The sequence below is a fragment of the Bos taurus genome, chromosome 16 (genome assembly GCF_002263795.3).
Source record: "Bos taurus isolate L1 Dominette 01449 registration number 42190680 breed Hereford chromosome 16, ARS-UCD2.0, whole genome shotgun sequence".
Taxonomy (NCBI): Eukaryota; Metazoa; Chordata; class Mammalia; order Artiodactyla; family Bovidae; genus Bos; species Bos taurus.
The window spans coordinates 54,997,034-55,011,776 of record NC_037343.1 but is presented as its reverse complement, the minus strand read 5'-3'; the positions used below and the strand labels follow the sequence as shown (position 1 = coordinate 55,011,776).

General features: G+C 39.8%; 1 protein-coding gene across 4 annotated transcripts in view; it reads left to right on the top strand.

Moving 5' to 3' along the window:
- The window catches only part of SLC9C2 (solute carrier family 9 member C2 (putative)), a 101,323-nt gene that overhangs the window by 31,694 nt on the left and 54,886 nt on the right, over nt 1–14,743 (top strand). For 3 of the 4 annotated variants that reach the window (XM_059875791.1, XM_024976854.2, XM_059875792.1), the window contains 4 exons: nt 984–1,127; nt 3,393–3,561; nt 8,727–8,808; nt 14,553–14,719. In XM_059875791.1, the coding sequence (XP_059731774.1) occupies nt 984–1,127; nt 3,393–3,561; nt 8,727–8,808; nt 14,553–14,719 (562 nt within the window). The remainder of the gene's footprint in view (nt 1–983; nt 1,128–3,392; nt 3,562–8,726; nt 8,809–14,552; nt 14,720–14,743) is intronic. The other variant, XM_059875790.1, reaches the window with a different exon arrangement.

Here is a 14,743-nt window from a genome sequence, read left to right as displayed (position 1 = left end):
AGGTTCCTCTCTCCATGGGATTCTCCAGACAAGAATACTGGATAAAGGACTTTCATGCAAATCACCAAGGGAGAAGTAGTGCAGAGTGTGTTGAGGGGATCCAGTCAGCTATTACAAAGTCAGGGTTAACCAGACAGGGGGCTCCTTGCAGCAGCCTCAGCTGTGGTTTCAGTCATGCGTCTGACATGGATATGCTGCCAACTCATCTCAGCAAAATCGCCACATCACCAACTTGGTGGGAGGTGAAATCTTTATTTTTCTGCCTTGATCTTACTACTCTGCTGTGAGAGAGGCAGCCCGCAGATATTGGTGTGATGAGCGTGATGGGAATATGAAACAATATATTTTAGTTCCAACAAAATACTTTTAATGAAATTCATTAATTTTTATTTCAGTTCAGTTCAGTCGCTCAGTTGTGTCCAACTCTTTGTGACCCTATGAATCGCAGCATGCCAGGCCTCCCTGTCCATCACCATCTCCCGGAGTTCATTCAAACTCAGGTCCATCGAGTCAGTGATGCCATCCAGCCATCTCATCCTCTGTCGTTCCCCTCTTCCTCCTGCCCCCAATCCCTCCTAGTTTATTTATAATGTTTATTAATATCAACATAATACAATGTAGTGACTCAATATTTTTATAGTTTTTACTCCATTTAAAGTTATTATAAAATGATGGCTATATTTTCCTGTGCTATATATCTTTTTTGCTTATTTATTTTATACATAGTAGTTTTTATCTCTTAATCCCTTACTCCTATCTTGCTCTTCTTTTTCCCCACTGGTAACCACTAGTTTGTCCTCTATATCTGTGAATCTGATTCCAACAAAATAGTTTTTAAATGTTGATAGTAGCGGTGATGGAGGCAAAGACCTCTACTAAGACAAGAATGGTAGATATGTGATAGATGCTTTTATGTGAAAAGGAAACTTTTTTTTTTTTAAAGCACATCCCTTAAAGTGTGATTTCCTTTCCATTTATCCTAGGTTTCTAATAATGTTTTCATGTATATTCCAACATTTAATATACACTTTCTTTGGCATCGTAATTGGATGTGGAGAAGTCAAATATTTTCAATTTCACACTGTAGTTTTCATGTTTATCTTATTTGTAACAGTGAATTTTGTAAGGTAAGGATTATAATTTAAAGTTTGCTTACTGGACTCAGGTTCTCAAGTCCAGAATTAGAATTGAGAAGTGGGTTATAGCAAAAGGAGCTATGGACATGCAGTCAGGAAACCTGTATTGTTGTCAAGGTCCTGACAATAGCTTGCTGTGGAACTGAGGGAAAGTCTATTAACTCTTCAAGGTTTCATCTGTAAAAAGAGAAGGGGCAGAACAGCAGCATCAGCAGAACCCATGAGCTTGATAGAGATGCAAATTCATGAGCCCATCTCATTTAACTGATTTGAATCTCTGGAGATAAGATGCAGGGAACTGTTTCAACATGTTTAAGTGTGAGCACCCCAGGAACCAGATTAATGGCTTCTAACATTTTGTTGACTTCATCATCATTTATTATTGTCATAACTATGATAAAGCCATTTATTTAACATTAAACTGTGCCTAGTATGTCACAAGAAAATAAAGTGTGTCACAGTTTCCATTGTTTCCCCATCTATTTGCTGTGAAATGATGGGACCAGCTGCCATGATCTTAGTTTTTTGAATGTTGAGTTTAAGCCAGGTTTTTCACTCTCCTCTTTCACCTTCATCAAGAGGCTCTTTAGTTCCTCTTCGCTTTATGCTGTAAAGAGACTTATTGAGAAAAATGTTTTGGAGATGGTGAGTCAAACAAAGGCCTGGATGTCATAATCATTGCTAGCATGTGTTAAGTGCGGACCACCATCATTCTAAGCCCTATGAATGTTACTTCATTTAGTTGAATCTTCATGAAAGTCCTTTGAGGCAATTCAGTGATTATTATTTTTCCATTTTACAAATGAAGAAATTGAGGCTTGAAAAGATTAAATAACTTGCTTAAGGTTTCATGGTAATAAAAGTCTAAATTTGAACCTAAGTAGACTGACTCCAGAGCCTTTGCTAAACTGCCTTTCTCTCTTTGATATCAAGAAATAACATTAGTTCTATTTCATCTGGACTCAATGGTATTTTAGAGAAAAATTGTTTAGTAAGGCTGAAAATGTTGCTAATCACTTTGTGAAAAACTTAAATGCAAGGTAGAGGTGCTGTGCTGTGCTAAGTCACTCAGTCATGTCCGACTCTTTGCGACCCCGTGGATTGTAGCCCACCAGGCTCCTCTGTCCATGGGGATTTTCCAGGCAAGAATACTAGAATGGGTTGCCATGCCCTCCTCCAGGGGATCTTCCCAACCCAAGGATCGAACCCAGGTCTCCTGCATTGCAGGTGGATTCTTTACTATCTGAGCCACTGACAAGCTCCTTAGAAGGTCATGGCAGGATTCAGAAATTAGACCAGGAAGACCTGTAGATGATGAAGAATTTGTCCAAATTAATTATATATATTATAGATGGCAAATTGTAGATAACAGGAATCCTCTAAATTGTCTTATGAAATTCATAGCTAAGTGACTGATACACAATATCTTTTTTGAAGCTGAAATATATCAATTGTATTTCTGTTGAAATCTCATTTGAAGGACAATGAGATGCAAGTGGATTACAGATGGAATTTAAATTTTAGCATAGAGTCCTATAGAAAAATAATCTATAGTGAAAGGAGGCAGGAATTGAAATTATTTGTGTGATTTAGTGTATGATTCTTAGGGTGGCTCAGCTGGTAAAGAATCCCCCTGCAATGTGGGAGACCTGGGTTCAATCCCTGGGTTGGGAAGATCCCCTGGAGAAGGGAATGACTACCCACTCCAATATTCTGGCCTGGAGAACTCCAAGGACTGTATATCCATGGGATTGCAAACAGTCGGACATGACTGAGTGACTTTCACCTTCACTTTCTTGTAGCAGCTCAAAAAAATTTGGTTGAGCTAAATTTATTAAAGTGTCTACAATGATTTTACTTTTTCCTCATGACAGGTCCTCCTGGTCTAATTTCTGAATCCTGTCATGACCTTCCAGGGAGCTTGTCAATGTTATCTGAAGAAGTTTCCCTGCAGGGATTTACTACTAAAATCCTAAGCAGCACACACTAGTATTAATGATAATTTCTTATACTTGTATAGAACTTCTAGCCGTATTTTTCAAGATTTGAGTATTATATGCAAAATTTAGATAGTAGATTTGGTTAGTCCCAGAAAGTTTGAACAACTTATCAATAAACTGGATTGACTTCTCTTTTCTGAAAAAATTTTCATGAAATTTAGTATTTACTACATAATATCAACCATATTAAAAAAAAAAACCCAAAACACATGAATACATAAGGTGTGATTTAAACTAAATGTTTTTCTTTCAACAGGTTTGTTACTGTTGTGTTAGTGAGCCCTATTCTGATGCATTCAAGTTATGAGTACAACTGGAGGTGGGGAATTGTTATAGCATGGTCTGGAATTAAAGGAGTTTTTAGCTTGCTCTTTGCTCCTGAAGTTCATAATCTGGCTGAACAAAGAGTAGAGTCACCACAGCTGGTAAGAAAAATCATATCCCATGATTATTCATATTTACTCATTTTTATTTTGTAGCAGTTTTCATAGTACCCAGTAATAAAAGCTAACCATTTAAAAAATTAGATTTGGAGAATGCGTTCTTTTAATTAGAAAGGAGCTTATGGAGGAAAGTTTATGTTGATGGTGTGAAAGGGACCAAATATCAAGTAATGGTGATGGCTGTGGGAGTGAGATACACTTGGGATTTGAATTCGGGCCCCACCATTCACAGGTTGAGTGATCTTGGGTGAGTTTTTTATACTTGTGGGACTTCAAGTTGAGGATCACAATGATGCTTAGTAAAACGCTTGACAGCTTAGTAAATGTTCAATAGGTGTTGAACATAAAAATGCTGTTTTTCAAGAGCTGTCAGAAAGTATGAAAAAACCAGTACCCTGTCTAGAGCATTCCAGTTCCTATAGCATCAGAATGAAAACTGAAATGCTTATTAAATATACTAAGAAAAAAAGATTTTATAAATGTTTGAATTAAGGATCTAGTGAATATTTATATCTTTTCAGTTCAGTTCAGTCGCTCAGTCATGTTCAACTCTTTGCAACCCGTGGACTGCAGCATGCCAGGATTCCCTGTCCATCTCCAACTCCCGGAGTTTACTCAAACTCATGTCCACTGAGTTGGTGATGCCATCCAACCATCTCATGCTCTGTCATCCCTGTCTCCTCCCACCTTCAGTCTTTACCAGCATCAGGGTCTTTTCAAATGAGTCAGTTCTTCACATCAGGTGTCCAAAGTATTCGAGTTCCAGCTTCAGCATCAGTCCTTCCAATGAACACCCAGGACTGATCTCCTTTAGGATGGACTGGTTGGATCTCCTTGCAGTCCAAGGGACTCTCAAGAGTCTTCTCCAACACCACAGTTCAAAAGCATCAATTATTTGGCACTCAGTTTTCTTTGTAGTCCAACTCTCACATCCATACATAACTACTGGAAAAACCATAGCTTTGACTAGATGGACCTTTGTTGGCAAAGTAACGTCTCTGCTTTTTAATATGTTGTCTACATTGATCATAACTTTTCTTCCAAGGAGGAAGCATCTTTTAATGTCATGGCTGCAGTCACTATCTGGAGTGATTTTGAATCCCAAAAAAATAAAGTCAGCCACTGTTTGCACTGTTTCCCCATCTATTTGCCATGAAGTGATGGGACCAGATGCCATGATCTTAGTTTTCTGAATGTTGAGCTTTAAGCCAACTTTTTCACTTTCCTCTTTCACTTTCATCAAGAGGCTCTTTAGTTCTTCTTCACTCTCTGCCATAAGTGTGGTGTCATCTGCAGGTTGTTGATATGTCTCCTGGCAATCTTGATTCCAGCTTGTACTTCATCCATTCAGCCCAGGGTTTCTCATGATGTACTCTGCATAGAAGTTAAATAAGCAGGGTGACAATATACAGCCTTGATGTACTCCTTTTCCTATTTGGAACCAGTCTGTTTTTGTTTCCTGACATGCATACAGATTTCTTAAGAGGCAGGTCAGGTGGTCTGGTATTCCCATCTCTTGAAGAATTTTCCACAGTTTATTGTGATCCACACAGTCAAAGACTTTGACATAGTCAATAAAGCAGAAGTAGATGTTTTTCTGGAACTCTCTTGTTTTTTCGATGATCCAGCGGATGTTGGCAATTTGATCTCTGGTTCCTCTGTCTTTTCTAAATCCAGCTTGAACATCTGGAAGTTCACGGTTCACTGTTGAAGCTGGCTTGGAGAATTTTGAACATTATTTTACTAGCGTGGGAGATGAGCGCAATTGTGTGGTAGTTTGAGCATTCTTTGGCATTACCTTTCTTTGGGATTGGAATGAAACTGACCTTTTCCAGTCCTGTGGCCACTGCTGAGTTTTTCCAAATTTGCTGACATATTGAGAGCAGCACTCTCACAGCATCGTCTTTTAGGATTTGAAATAGCTCAACTGGAATTCCATCACCTCCACTAGCTTTGTTCGTAGTGATGCTTCCTAAAGCCCACTCAACTTCACACTCCAGGATGTTTGGCTCTAGGTGAGTGATCACAATATCCTGATCATCTGGCTCATGAAGATCTTTTTTGTATAATTCTTCTGTGTATTCTTGCTACTTCCTCTTAATATCTTCTGCTTCTGTTAGGTCCATACCATTTCTGTCCTTTATTGAGCCCATCTTAGCATGAAAAGATGCATAGTATCTTTCCCTTGGTATCCCTCTATCACTTGAAGAGATCTCTAGTCTTTTCCATTCTATTGTTTTCCTCTATTTCTTTGCATTGATCACTGAGGAAGGCTTTCTTATCTCTCCTTGCTGTTCTTTGGAACTCAGCATTCAAATGGATATATCTTTCCTTTTCTCCTCTGCTTTTTACTTCTCTTCACAGCTATTTGTAAGGCCTCCTCAGACAACCATTTTGCCTTTCTTTTTATTGGGGATGGTCTTGATCCCTGCCTCCTGTGCAATGTCACGAACCTCCGTCCATAGTTCTTCAGGCACTCTGTCTATCAGATCTAATCCCTTGAATCTATTTCTCACTTCCACTGTATAATGGTAAGGGATTTAATTTAGGTCATACCTGAATTGTCTAGTGGTTTTCCCCATTTTCTTCAATTTAAGTCTGAATTTGGCAGTAAGGAGTTCGTGATCTGAGCCACAGTCAGCTCCAGTCTTGTCTTTGCTGACTGTATAGGGCTTCTCCGTCTTTGGCTGCAGAGAATTTAATTAATCTGATTTCAGTGTTGACCATCTGGTGATGTCCATGTGTAGTCTTCTCTTGTGCTGTTGGAAGAGGGTGTTTGCTATGACTGGTTCGTTCTCTTGGCAAAGCTCTATTAGCCTTTACCCTGCTTCATTCTGTACTCCAAGGCCAAATTTGCCTGTTACTCCAGGTATTTCTTGACTCCCTACTTTGGATTCCAGTCCCCTATCATGAAAAGGACATCTTTTTTGGGTGTTAGTTCTAGAAGGTCTTGTAGGTTCTTCACAGAACTGTTCAACTTCAGCTTTTTCAGCATTATTGTTTGGGGCATAGACTTGGTTTACTGTGATACTGAATGGTTTGCCCTAGAAACGAACAGAGATCATTCTGTTGTTTTTGAGATTGTATCCAAGGGCTGCATTTTGAACTCTTTGGTTGAATGTGATGGATACTCCATTTCTTCTAAGGGATTCTTGCCCACAGTAGTGGATAGAATGGTCATCTGAGTTAAATTCACCCATCCCAATCCATTTTAGTTTGCTGATTCCTCAAATGTTGATATTCATTCTTGCCATCTCCTGTTTGACCACTTCCAACTTGCCTTGGTTCATGGACCTAACATTCCAGGTTCTTGTGCAGTATTGCTCTTTACAGCATTGGACTTTACTTCCATCACCAGTCACATCCACAACTGGGTGTTGTTTTTGCTTTGGCTCCGTCTCTTCATTCATTCTTTATGTCGTTTAGGGCTAAATAAAAAATTAATTTCTTAAAAATTTTGGCCTAGGCTACATTATCCACAGTGCAAGACAGAACTTGGTTTCCTTTCTACTCTCTCTCAAAACCTTTTCCCCATGGGCCACCCAGTGGATTTCCAGGCCAGAGGGAAATCAGGCAGTGGCAGCATCAGTGAGATGCCAGGGAAGGTCCAGAGAGCGCAGAACATCTGCTGACAGTGTTAGCGTACCTTGGTATTTGTGACAGTACTCTGTGAGCTCACTGGATAGGTTGTTAGAAGTTTCTAGAATTCCCAGGATACTCCTGCCACTTCTTGGTGAGATGAATCTCAAACCTACTCCTGGGAAGGCAAAAAGTGCCTAAATAATGTGAATTAAGAACACTACCCATCAGGACTTCCCTGCTGATCCACTGGTTAAGTCTTTACCTTCCAATTCAGGGGGTGTGGGTTCGATCCTTATTCAGAGAGCTGAGATCCCACTTCCACTGGGGCCAAGAAGCCAAAACATAAAACAGAGACAATATTTTAACAAATTCAATAAAGACTTTAAAAATAGTTCATTCCAAAAAAAATTCTTATATAAAGAAAGAGTACTACCCACCTCCCAAGGAACCTTAATCTGGAGGTAAATGTACAGAGTTTTTTGATATTATCCTACTGCAAGTACAGAATTTTCTCTTCTTTGCTCTTTTACTCCTGTCCTAGAAGATCCTAGGAGTACGGTAGTTTTTCAGATGTCTTTTCTGGAAGGAGCAAGTATCACCTCCCTCATCTTGTATGTGAGGAAACCAAAACCAAACAAAAATAGCATGTTAGTGAAAGAACTCAGGTACCCTAACTCCCCAAAGAGAAAGAGCTGATTTTTTAATGGTGCTTTAAAAAATAATGGAGTATCATAATCCTCGCCATCTTTCCTGAGGATTTACACTCCATGTCTGTGGGCATGGTCTGGAAATGCATTTGGAGTCCAAATATACCTGAGTTTTTGCAGAGAGTTTGGATCCTTCTGTGTTCCAGAGGAAAAGAATAATGACCAGTATTTGAGTTCCCTCAGTTTTCTTTTGTGCAGGGAATTGGCCTAAAACCAAGACAATGAAATGTTAACTAACATGTGAGTATCATTTTCCAGTGTTTCCCAAATTTGTCTGATGTTATGAATATGTTTGATGCCACCCCAGACCTACAGAGTCAGAATCTGCAGGGAATTAACCTGGGAGTCAGTGTCTTTAAGAAGCACTTCAGGTGCTTATTAAATAAGATTAGTCATTTGGGATATGCTCTCTGAAGACACACTGCTACTAACTCCATGTTTCTGTAAAGGACGTTGAGACTCAGAGTAGTTAAGTTCACTGGCCTCAAATTCCATGGTTAGTAAATGGCAGAGCCAAGATCTACAAATGTGGTTATGCTTCTGTGCGGTGCCTCTCTGAACCCCACTGCAGTTCTTCAGAGCTTCTTATAAGGCTTTATGTAGTAAATGCTTGTGGTAGGTGCAGTTCCCTGTTACTACTGCCTGCTGTTGCTGAACTTCCTGCCCCAAAACAGCCCTTTTGCTTCTTCTTACTTAGCAGAGGTAGGATTTAAAATAAAATTAAAAAAAAAAAAATAAAATAAAGGAAAGATTCTTGTGAAAAAAAAAATGTGGATTAAGGTTGAATTTTGTTGGTGATTAACTGAACAATGATTCCCTTTGGAGAACTTATTAATGTGTGTCTGTTTTGTCTTTCAGTTTATATTGTACATACAAGTAATATCCTTAATGACCTTGGGAATAAATTCATACGTGATGACTCGTTTGGCCAAGACATTAGGTAAAGTCTACTTAACCAGGAAGAATAATTCGAATAGATTGTTGAGGGAGAGGGTGGGATGATTTGGGAGAATGGCATTGAAACATGTACAATATCATATAAGAAACTAATTGCCAGTCCAGGTTCGATGCAGGATGCACGGTGCTTGGGGCTGGTGCACTGGGATGACCCAGAGGGATGGTATGGGGAGGGAGGTTGGGGGAGTGGTGGTGGTTCAGGATGGGGAACACGTGTGCACCCCTGGCGGATTCATGTTGATGTATGGCAAAACCAATACCATATTGTAAAGTAATTAGCCTCCAATTAAAATAAATAAATTTAAATTAAAAAAAAAAAGAGGTGAGGAGGGAAGGCCTAGGATGGAATGGTCAGCCCTGAGGCAAAGAACATGGAGCAATGAACTTGAAAAGGAGCTAAGAAGCTTAGCTCAATCCCATTTATAGACTGAAAAACACTCAAATCAACTTTTGTGGTGATTTTAATGTTTTCTGTAACTCACTAAACCTGCCATTTTTGCATCTCTGTCTTTTTCCCAAAGTTATAAAAATTTTTAAAAAACAACAAAGTTTTCAAATTTTGGAATAAAGTATAGAAAAAGAAAAGATTGTTGCTGGAGGTAGGACATTTCTTCTGGAGCTCAAGGAATTGATCATGAAATCACTCAGTTTTCATTCACTCCCTGTTAATAGAAACCACATTAAGAGTGACTTAAACAAGACAGAAGTTGTTTCCCACCACCCCCCATCAGAAAATCAAGAAGAGTGGGATGGTTCTTTTCTACGAGGTTGTCCAGAGATTTCAAATCCTTCTCTTTCATTCCTCCTCTGCTTCCCAGAGTGTTGCTCTTGTCTGCAGGGTAGAAGTGGGCTCACAGTCACAGTTGTCTTCAATCCAGTCAACTAGAAAGGGAAAATGGGGTGGGAGTGATGGCGGTGGTGATGGTGTCAGTGGAGAGTAAGGAGCTTATTTAAAGAAGCTTCCTTCTGCCTCTAGAAGTTGTACATATCATTACCACTCACAGACCATTGGCCAGAACTTAGTCTCATGGGCACACAACAGCGAAGGAAGATGGGAAGTACTATTTTAACTGACTGGTCATGGGCTTAGCCAAAGCATGGAGATTCTATTGGGAAAGAAAGAAGAGAATGAAGGGGAGCCATAAGCAGGCTCTGCCAGAGTTGCCTGTTTCTAGAAAATATGTAAAGCTGTTGATAATAAAATATATAAATATAATAAAATCACAAAAAGGCCCATGTTCAATAGAGAAATCAGGATAAGATAATCAGTGGTTTAATGGCAACCCACCCAGTACTCTTGCCTGGAAAATCCCATGGATGAAGGAGCCTGGTAGGCTACAGTCCATGGGGTCGCTAAGAGTCAGACACGACTGAGCGACTTCACTTTGACTTTTCACTTTCATGCATTGGAGAAGGAAATGGCAACCCACTCCAGTGCTCTTGCCTGGAGAATCCCAGGGGCGGTGGAGCCTGGTGGGCTGCCGTCTATGGGGTCACACAGAATCGGACACGACTGAAGCGACTTAGCAGCAGTGGAGTCCATGAGGAAAGAGAGGGTGGGGCAGAATTACACAGAGTCTTGGAGGAGTAAGGCCTTAATATCATTCAGTGTCCCATGGCCTGATCCTCAGCTTTGCTGGTGCAGAGACCTGATTTTGTCAGAGTGTCTAGAATTAATCAGATGGCCGGAAATTTACATCTGTTGCACTCCCAGGAGAATAGAGAAGCAGCAGAAAATCAATTTATTAATTTATAATGAGGATGATTTCTGTGTCTGAAATAATTGTGATCATTATTCAGGGTTTTCACCTCTAAATACCAATTTCCTTAATAAATCAAATTGGTAATCAGAAGGTTTTTGGGAAGGTGTGGAACTTGGGAGAGGTTGATGGAAGGGTACTGAGGAAGGAGAGTTCTTATAAATAGAGAAATAGCTTGGTGAATTCAGCTTCTCTGGTTGTTTCTTGCCATAGTTCTGCCCACTCCTGAAACTGTGCCATATCAACACTATAGCAGAGCTTTTTGTGAAAGCTGACCTCAAAGTCCAGGGCTCCAGTATATGAATAGGACTAGGAAATGGGGCAGAGTTTTGGCAGCGCTCCTTCTCCCCCAGTCATGGGGTTTGCTCTTGTTTGCAGTGGAAAGTTGTGCTTGGGCCAGCATGAGCTTGCTACGCTGGAGTGTGAGTGAAGTTAACTCAATCCCTGAAGGTTTGCTTACACCTCCCTTCCCACCAATTTTCATAGGCTTTCAGGGACCCAGACCCACTCTGCTCTCTTGGCTTATGACATGGCATCTGGTTTTCTCCCGTGCTTGTTTGCTTGAGGTTGCTCTTACTCTGATACTCAGAAACAAGTTCAAGAGGTTTTACTATCATGGAAACATTTTTTTCTTCTCCTTTTCTTCCCATACAATTTTTTTTTATTGTATTTACATGAACTGTAAACTTGCAGATATTCAGGCTGGTTTTAGAAAAGGCAGAGGAACCAGAGATCAAATTGCCAACATCCGCTGGATCATCGAAAAAGCAAGAGAGTTCCAAAAAAACATCTATTTCTGCTTTATTGACTATGCCAGAGCCTTTGACTGTGTGGGTCACAATAAACTGTGGAAAATTCTGAAAGAGATGGGAATACCAGACCACCTGACCTGCCTCTTGAGAAACCTATATGCAGGTCAGGAAGCAACAGTTAGAACTGGACATGGAAGAACAGATTGGTTCCAAATAGGAAAAGGAGTACGTCAAGGCTGTATATTGTCACCCTGCTTATTTAACTTATATGCAGAGTACATCATGAGAAACGCTGGACTGGAAGAAGCACAAGCTGGAATCAAGATTGCCAGGAGAAATATCAATAACCTCAGATATGCAGATGACACCACCCTTATGGCAGAAAGTGAGGAGGAACTAAAACGCCTCTTGATGAAAGTGAAAGAGGAGAGTGAAAAAGTTGGCTTAAAGCTCAACATTCAGAAAACTAAGATCATGGCATCTGGTCCCATCACTTCATGGCAAATAGATGGGGAAACAGTAGAAACAGTGTCAGACTTTATTTTTGGGGCTCCAAAATCACTACAGATGGTGACTGCAGCCATGAAATTAAAAGACGCTTACTCCTTGGAAGGAGGGTTATGACCAACCTAGATAGCATATTCAAAAGCAGAGATATTACTTTCCCAACAAAGGTCCATCTAGTCAAGGCTATGGTTTTTCCTGTGGTAATGTATGGATGTGAGTGTTGGACTGTGAAGAAAGCTGAGCGCCGAAGAATTGATGCTTTTGAACTGTGGTGTTGGAGAAGACCCTTGAGAGTCCCTTGGCCTGCAAGGAGATCCAACCAGTCCATCCTAAAGGAGATCAGTCCTGGGTGTTCATTGAAAGGACTGATGCTAAAGCTGAAACTCCAGTACTTTGGCCACCTGATGCAAAGAGCTGACTCATTTGAGAAGACCCTGATGCTGGGAAAGATTGAAGGCAGGAGGAGAAGGGGACGACAGAGGATGAGATGGCTGGATGGCATCACTGACTCGATGGACGTGAATCTGAGTGAACTCTGGGAGTTGGTGATGGACAGGGAGGCCTGGCGTGCTGTGATTCATGGGGTTGCAAAGAGTCGGACACAACTGAGTGACTGAACTGAACCTCAGAATTTTCATTATGAAACAAATATGTATGGCACATACTTTATCCTCAGAATCGATGCTCATCCTTTCTGGAATTACTCTCATGTTACCATGTAATTAACAAAACTGAATTTTATCAGGAAGAATTTCAAATTAGCTTCTTCCACCTGGTCTAATGCTTTTAAGAGAGCCGTCCTCTGAATCTAGAGCCTGTCAGGCTAAGTGAAGTAAGTCATAAAGAGAAAAACAAATACCATATGATATCACTTATGTGGAATCTAATAAAAATAAGACACACATGAACACATTTATGAAACAAAAACAGGCTTACAGATATAGAGAACAGACTTGTGGTTGCCAGGAGGGAAGGGAGGGAAGGGCTGGGAATTTGGGATTAGCAGACACAAACCTTTACATATAGGATGGATAAACAACAAGGGCCTACTCTATAGCACAGGGAACTATATTCAATGTCCTGTGATAAATCATAATGGAAAAGAATATGTGTGTGTGTGTGTGTGTGTGTGTGTGTATGTTTGTATATTAGAGCAAGGCCTCCCTTGTGGCTCAGCTGGTAAAGAATCCGCCTGCAATGCGGGAGACCTGGGTTCGATCCCTGGGTTGGGAAGATCCCCTGGAGAAGGGAAAGGCTACCCACTCCCAGTATTCTGGCCTGGAGAATTTCACTGGACTGTATAGTCCATAGTATCGCAAAGAGTTGTACATGACTGAGCAACTTTCACTCACTCATGTATATATATAACACTATCACTTTGCTGTCCAGCAGAAATTAAACACAACATTGTAAATCAACTATACTTCAATAAAATTTAAAAGAAAGGAGAGAGAGGGAAAGATTCATCCTCATATTCTTCCAGAATCATCTTAAACACAGGAGTTCATTTAAATGTACTGGTACAACCAATCCGTCCCCTCATACCCGTGTTTTCCCAGAGCAACTGGAAAGTGGCTGTTGCTCATCCTAATGGGTGGGATGTAATTACACAAATGAATAAACTTCCTCCTAGTGTGCTCTATGCTATGGGAATTTTAAATCCAAAGCTAACACATGCTAACTCTTTAGCATGCAGTCAAATGCATCTTTGCTGTGGACCGTAGAGAACTGAGAGGGATATGATTTCAAATCTTCTTTAATCCCTGAAAATTTCAAATATCAAACACCACAGGGTCCTGTAGAGAATGCAATAAAGTTAAACTGAAACATTTTAATAACGTTTTAAACTATTTGAGCTCTCATATGCAGTTATGAATAGATTAACATTTAATTGATGTATAGTTGATTTAGATGTTTTGTTAGTTTCTGCTGTACAGCAAAGTGATTCATTTATACATATGTGTACATTCTTTTTTATATTCTTTTCCATTATGCTTTATCATAGGATGTTTAATGCAGTTCCCTATGCTATACAGTAGAATCTTATTTTTTATTGAGAACAGTTTTATTGAGATGGAATTCTGAGTGTGTAGGCTGAGCTCACTAATTAAATTTCTCCTTTTGGTAAGCAAGCTTGATAGCTGTAACTTCAAATTGATACTTCAGGATGATACAAACTGCCACAAATTTTGGACGTAAAGATTTGTTGGTCAGGAAACGGAGATGTTAAATTGGAGGCATCTCTATTGCAGTGGTCTTTAAATTTTATTATGTATAAGAATCAGTTGGAGAAATTGCTAAAATGAAAATTCTCAGGCCAGTCAGATTCTCCAGACATGGGGCAAAGCCCAGGAATAATTCAACAGGCAATTCTTCTACCTGTAGAAGGTACAGGTAATTTTCCATACTTTGAGAAATACTGACTGGATGACTTGAAATAGTGAGTCATGTTTCTAGCTATAGGAAACAAAAAGAAACTAAGAAAACATTCTTTAGCAGTTGAGTCAGATAAAGTTGAGCTGCACAGCCAAAAGGAATTGGGTATTTGGGTAATTTTCTGGAAAATTTTGGGCAAATAGTTGTCCTTGCTCTAAGCACTATGATTTGGCTCTGCAGGTGATGCCAAGATTTCACTACATCATGTAACATTTCAATTCCCTGTGCATTCTTCACTATTTTATTAAGGTCCTTCCTTTTCTTTGTCATAGATTTGTGTGTCCTTTCCATTCCAAGACAGATGGCCATGCAAAATGCCATTAAGCACATCCAGGAGATGATACAGAGCAGAATAACTTTATTTAAAACAGAAAAACTTTTGACAAATGTTAATTGGACCTTAGTAGAAGAAAAAACAAAGATTGAATACATCATTCCTGTGAGTTGATTCCTGGCAAAAACT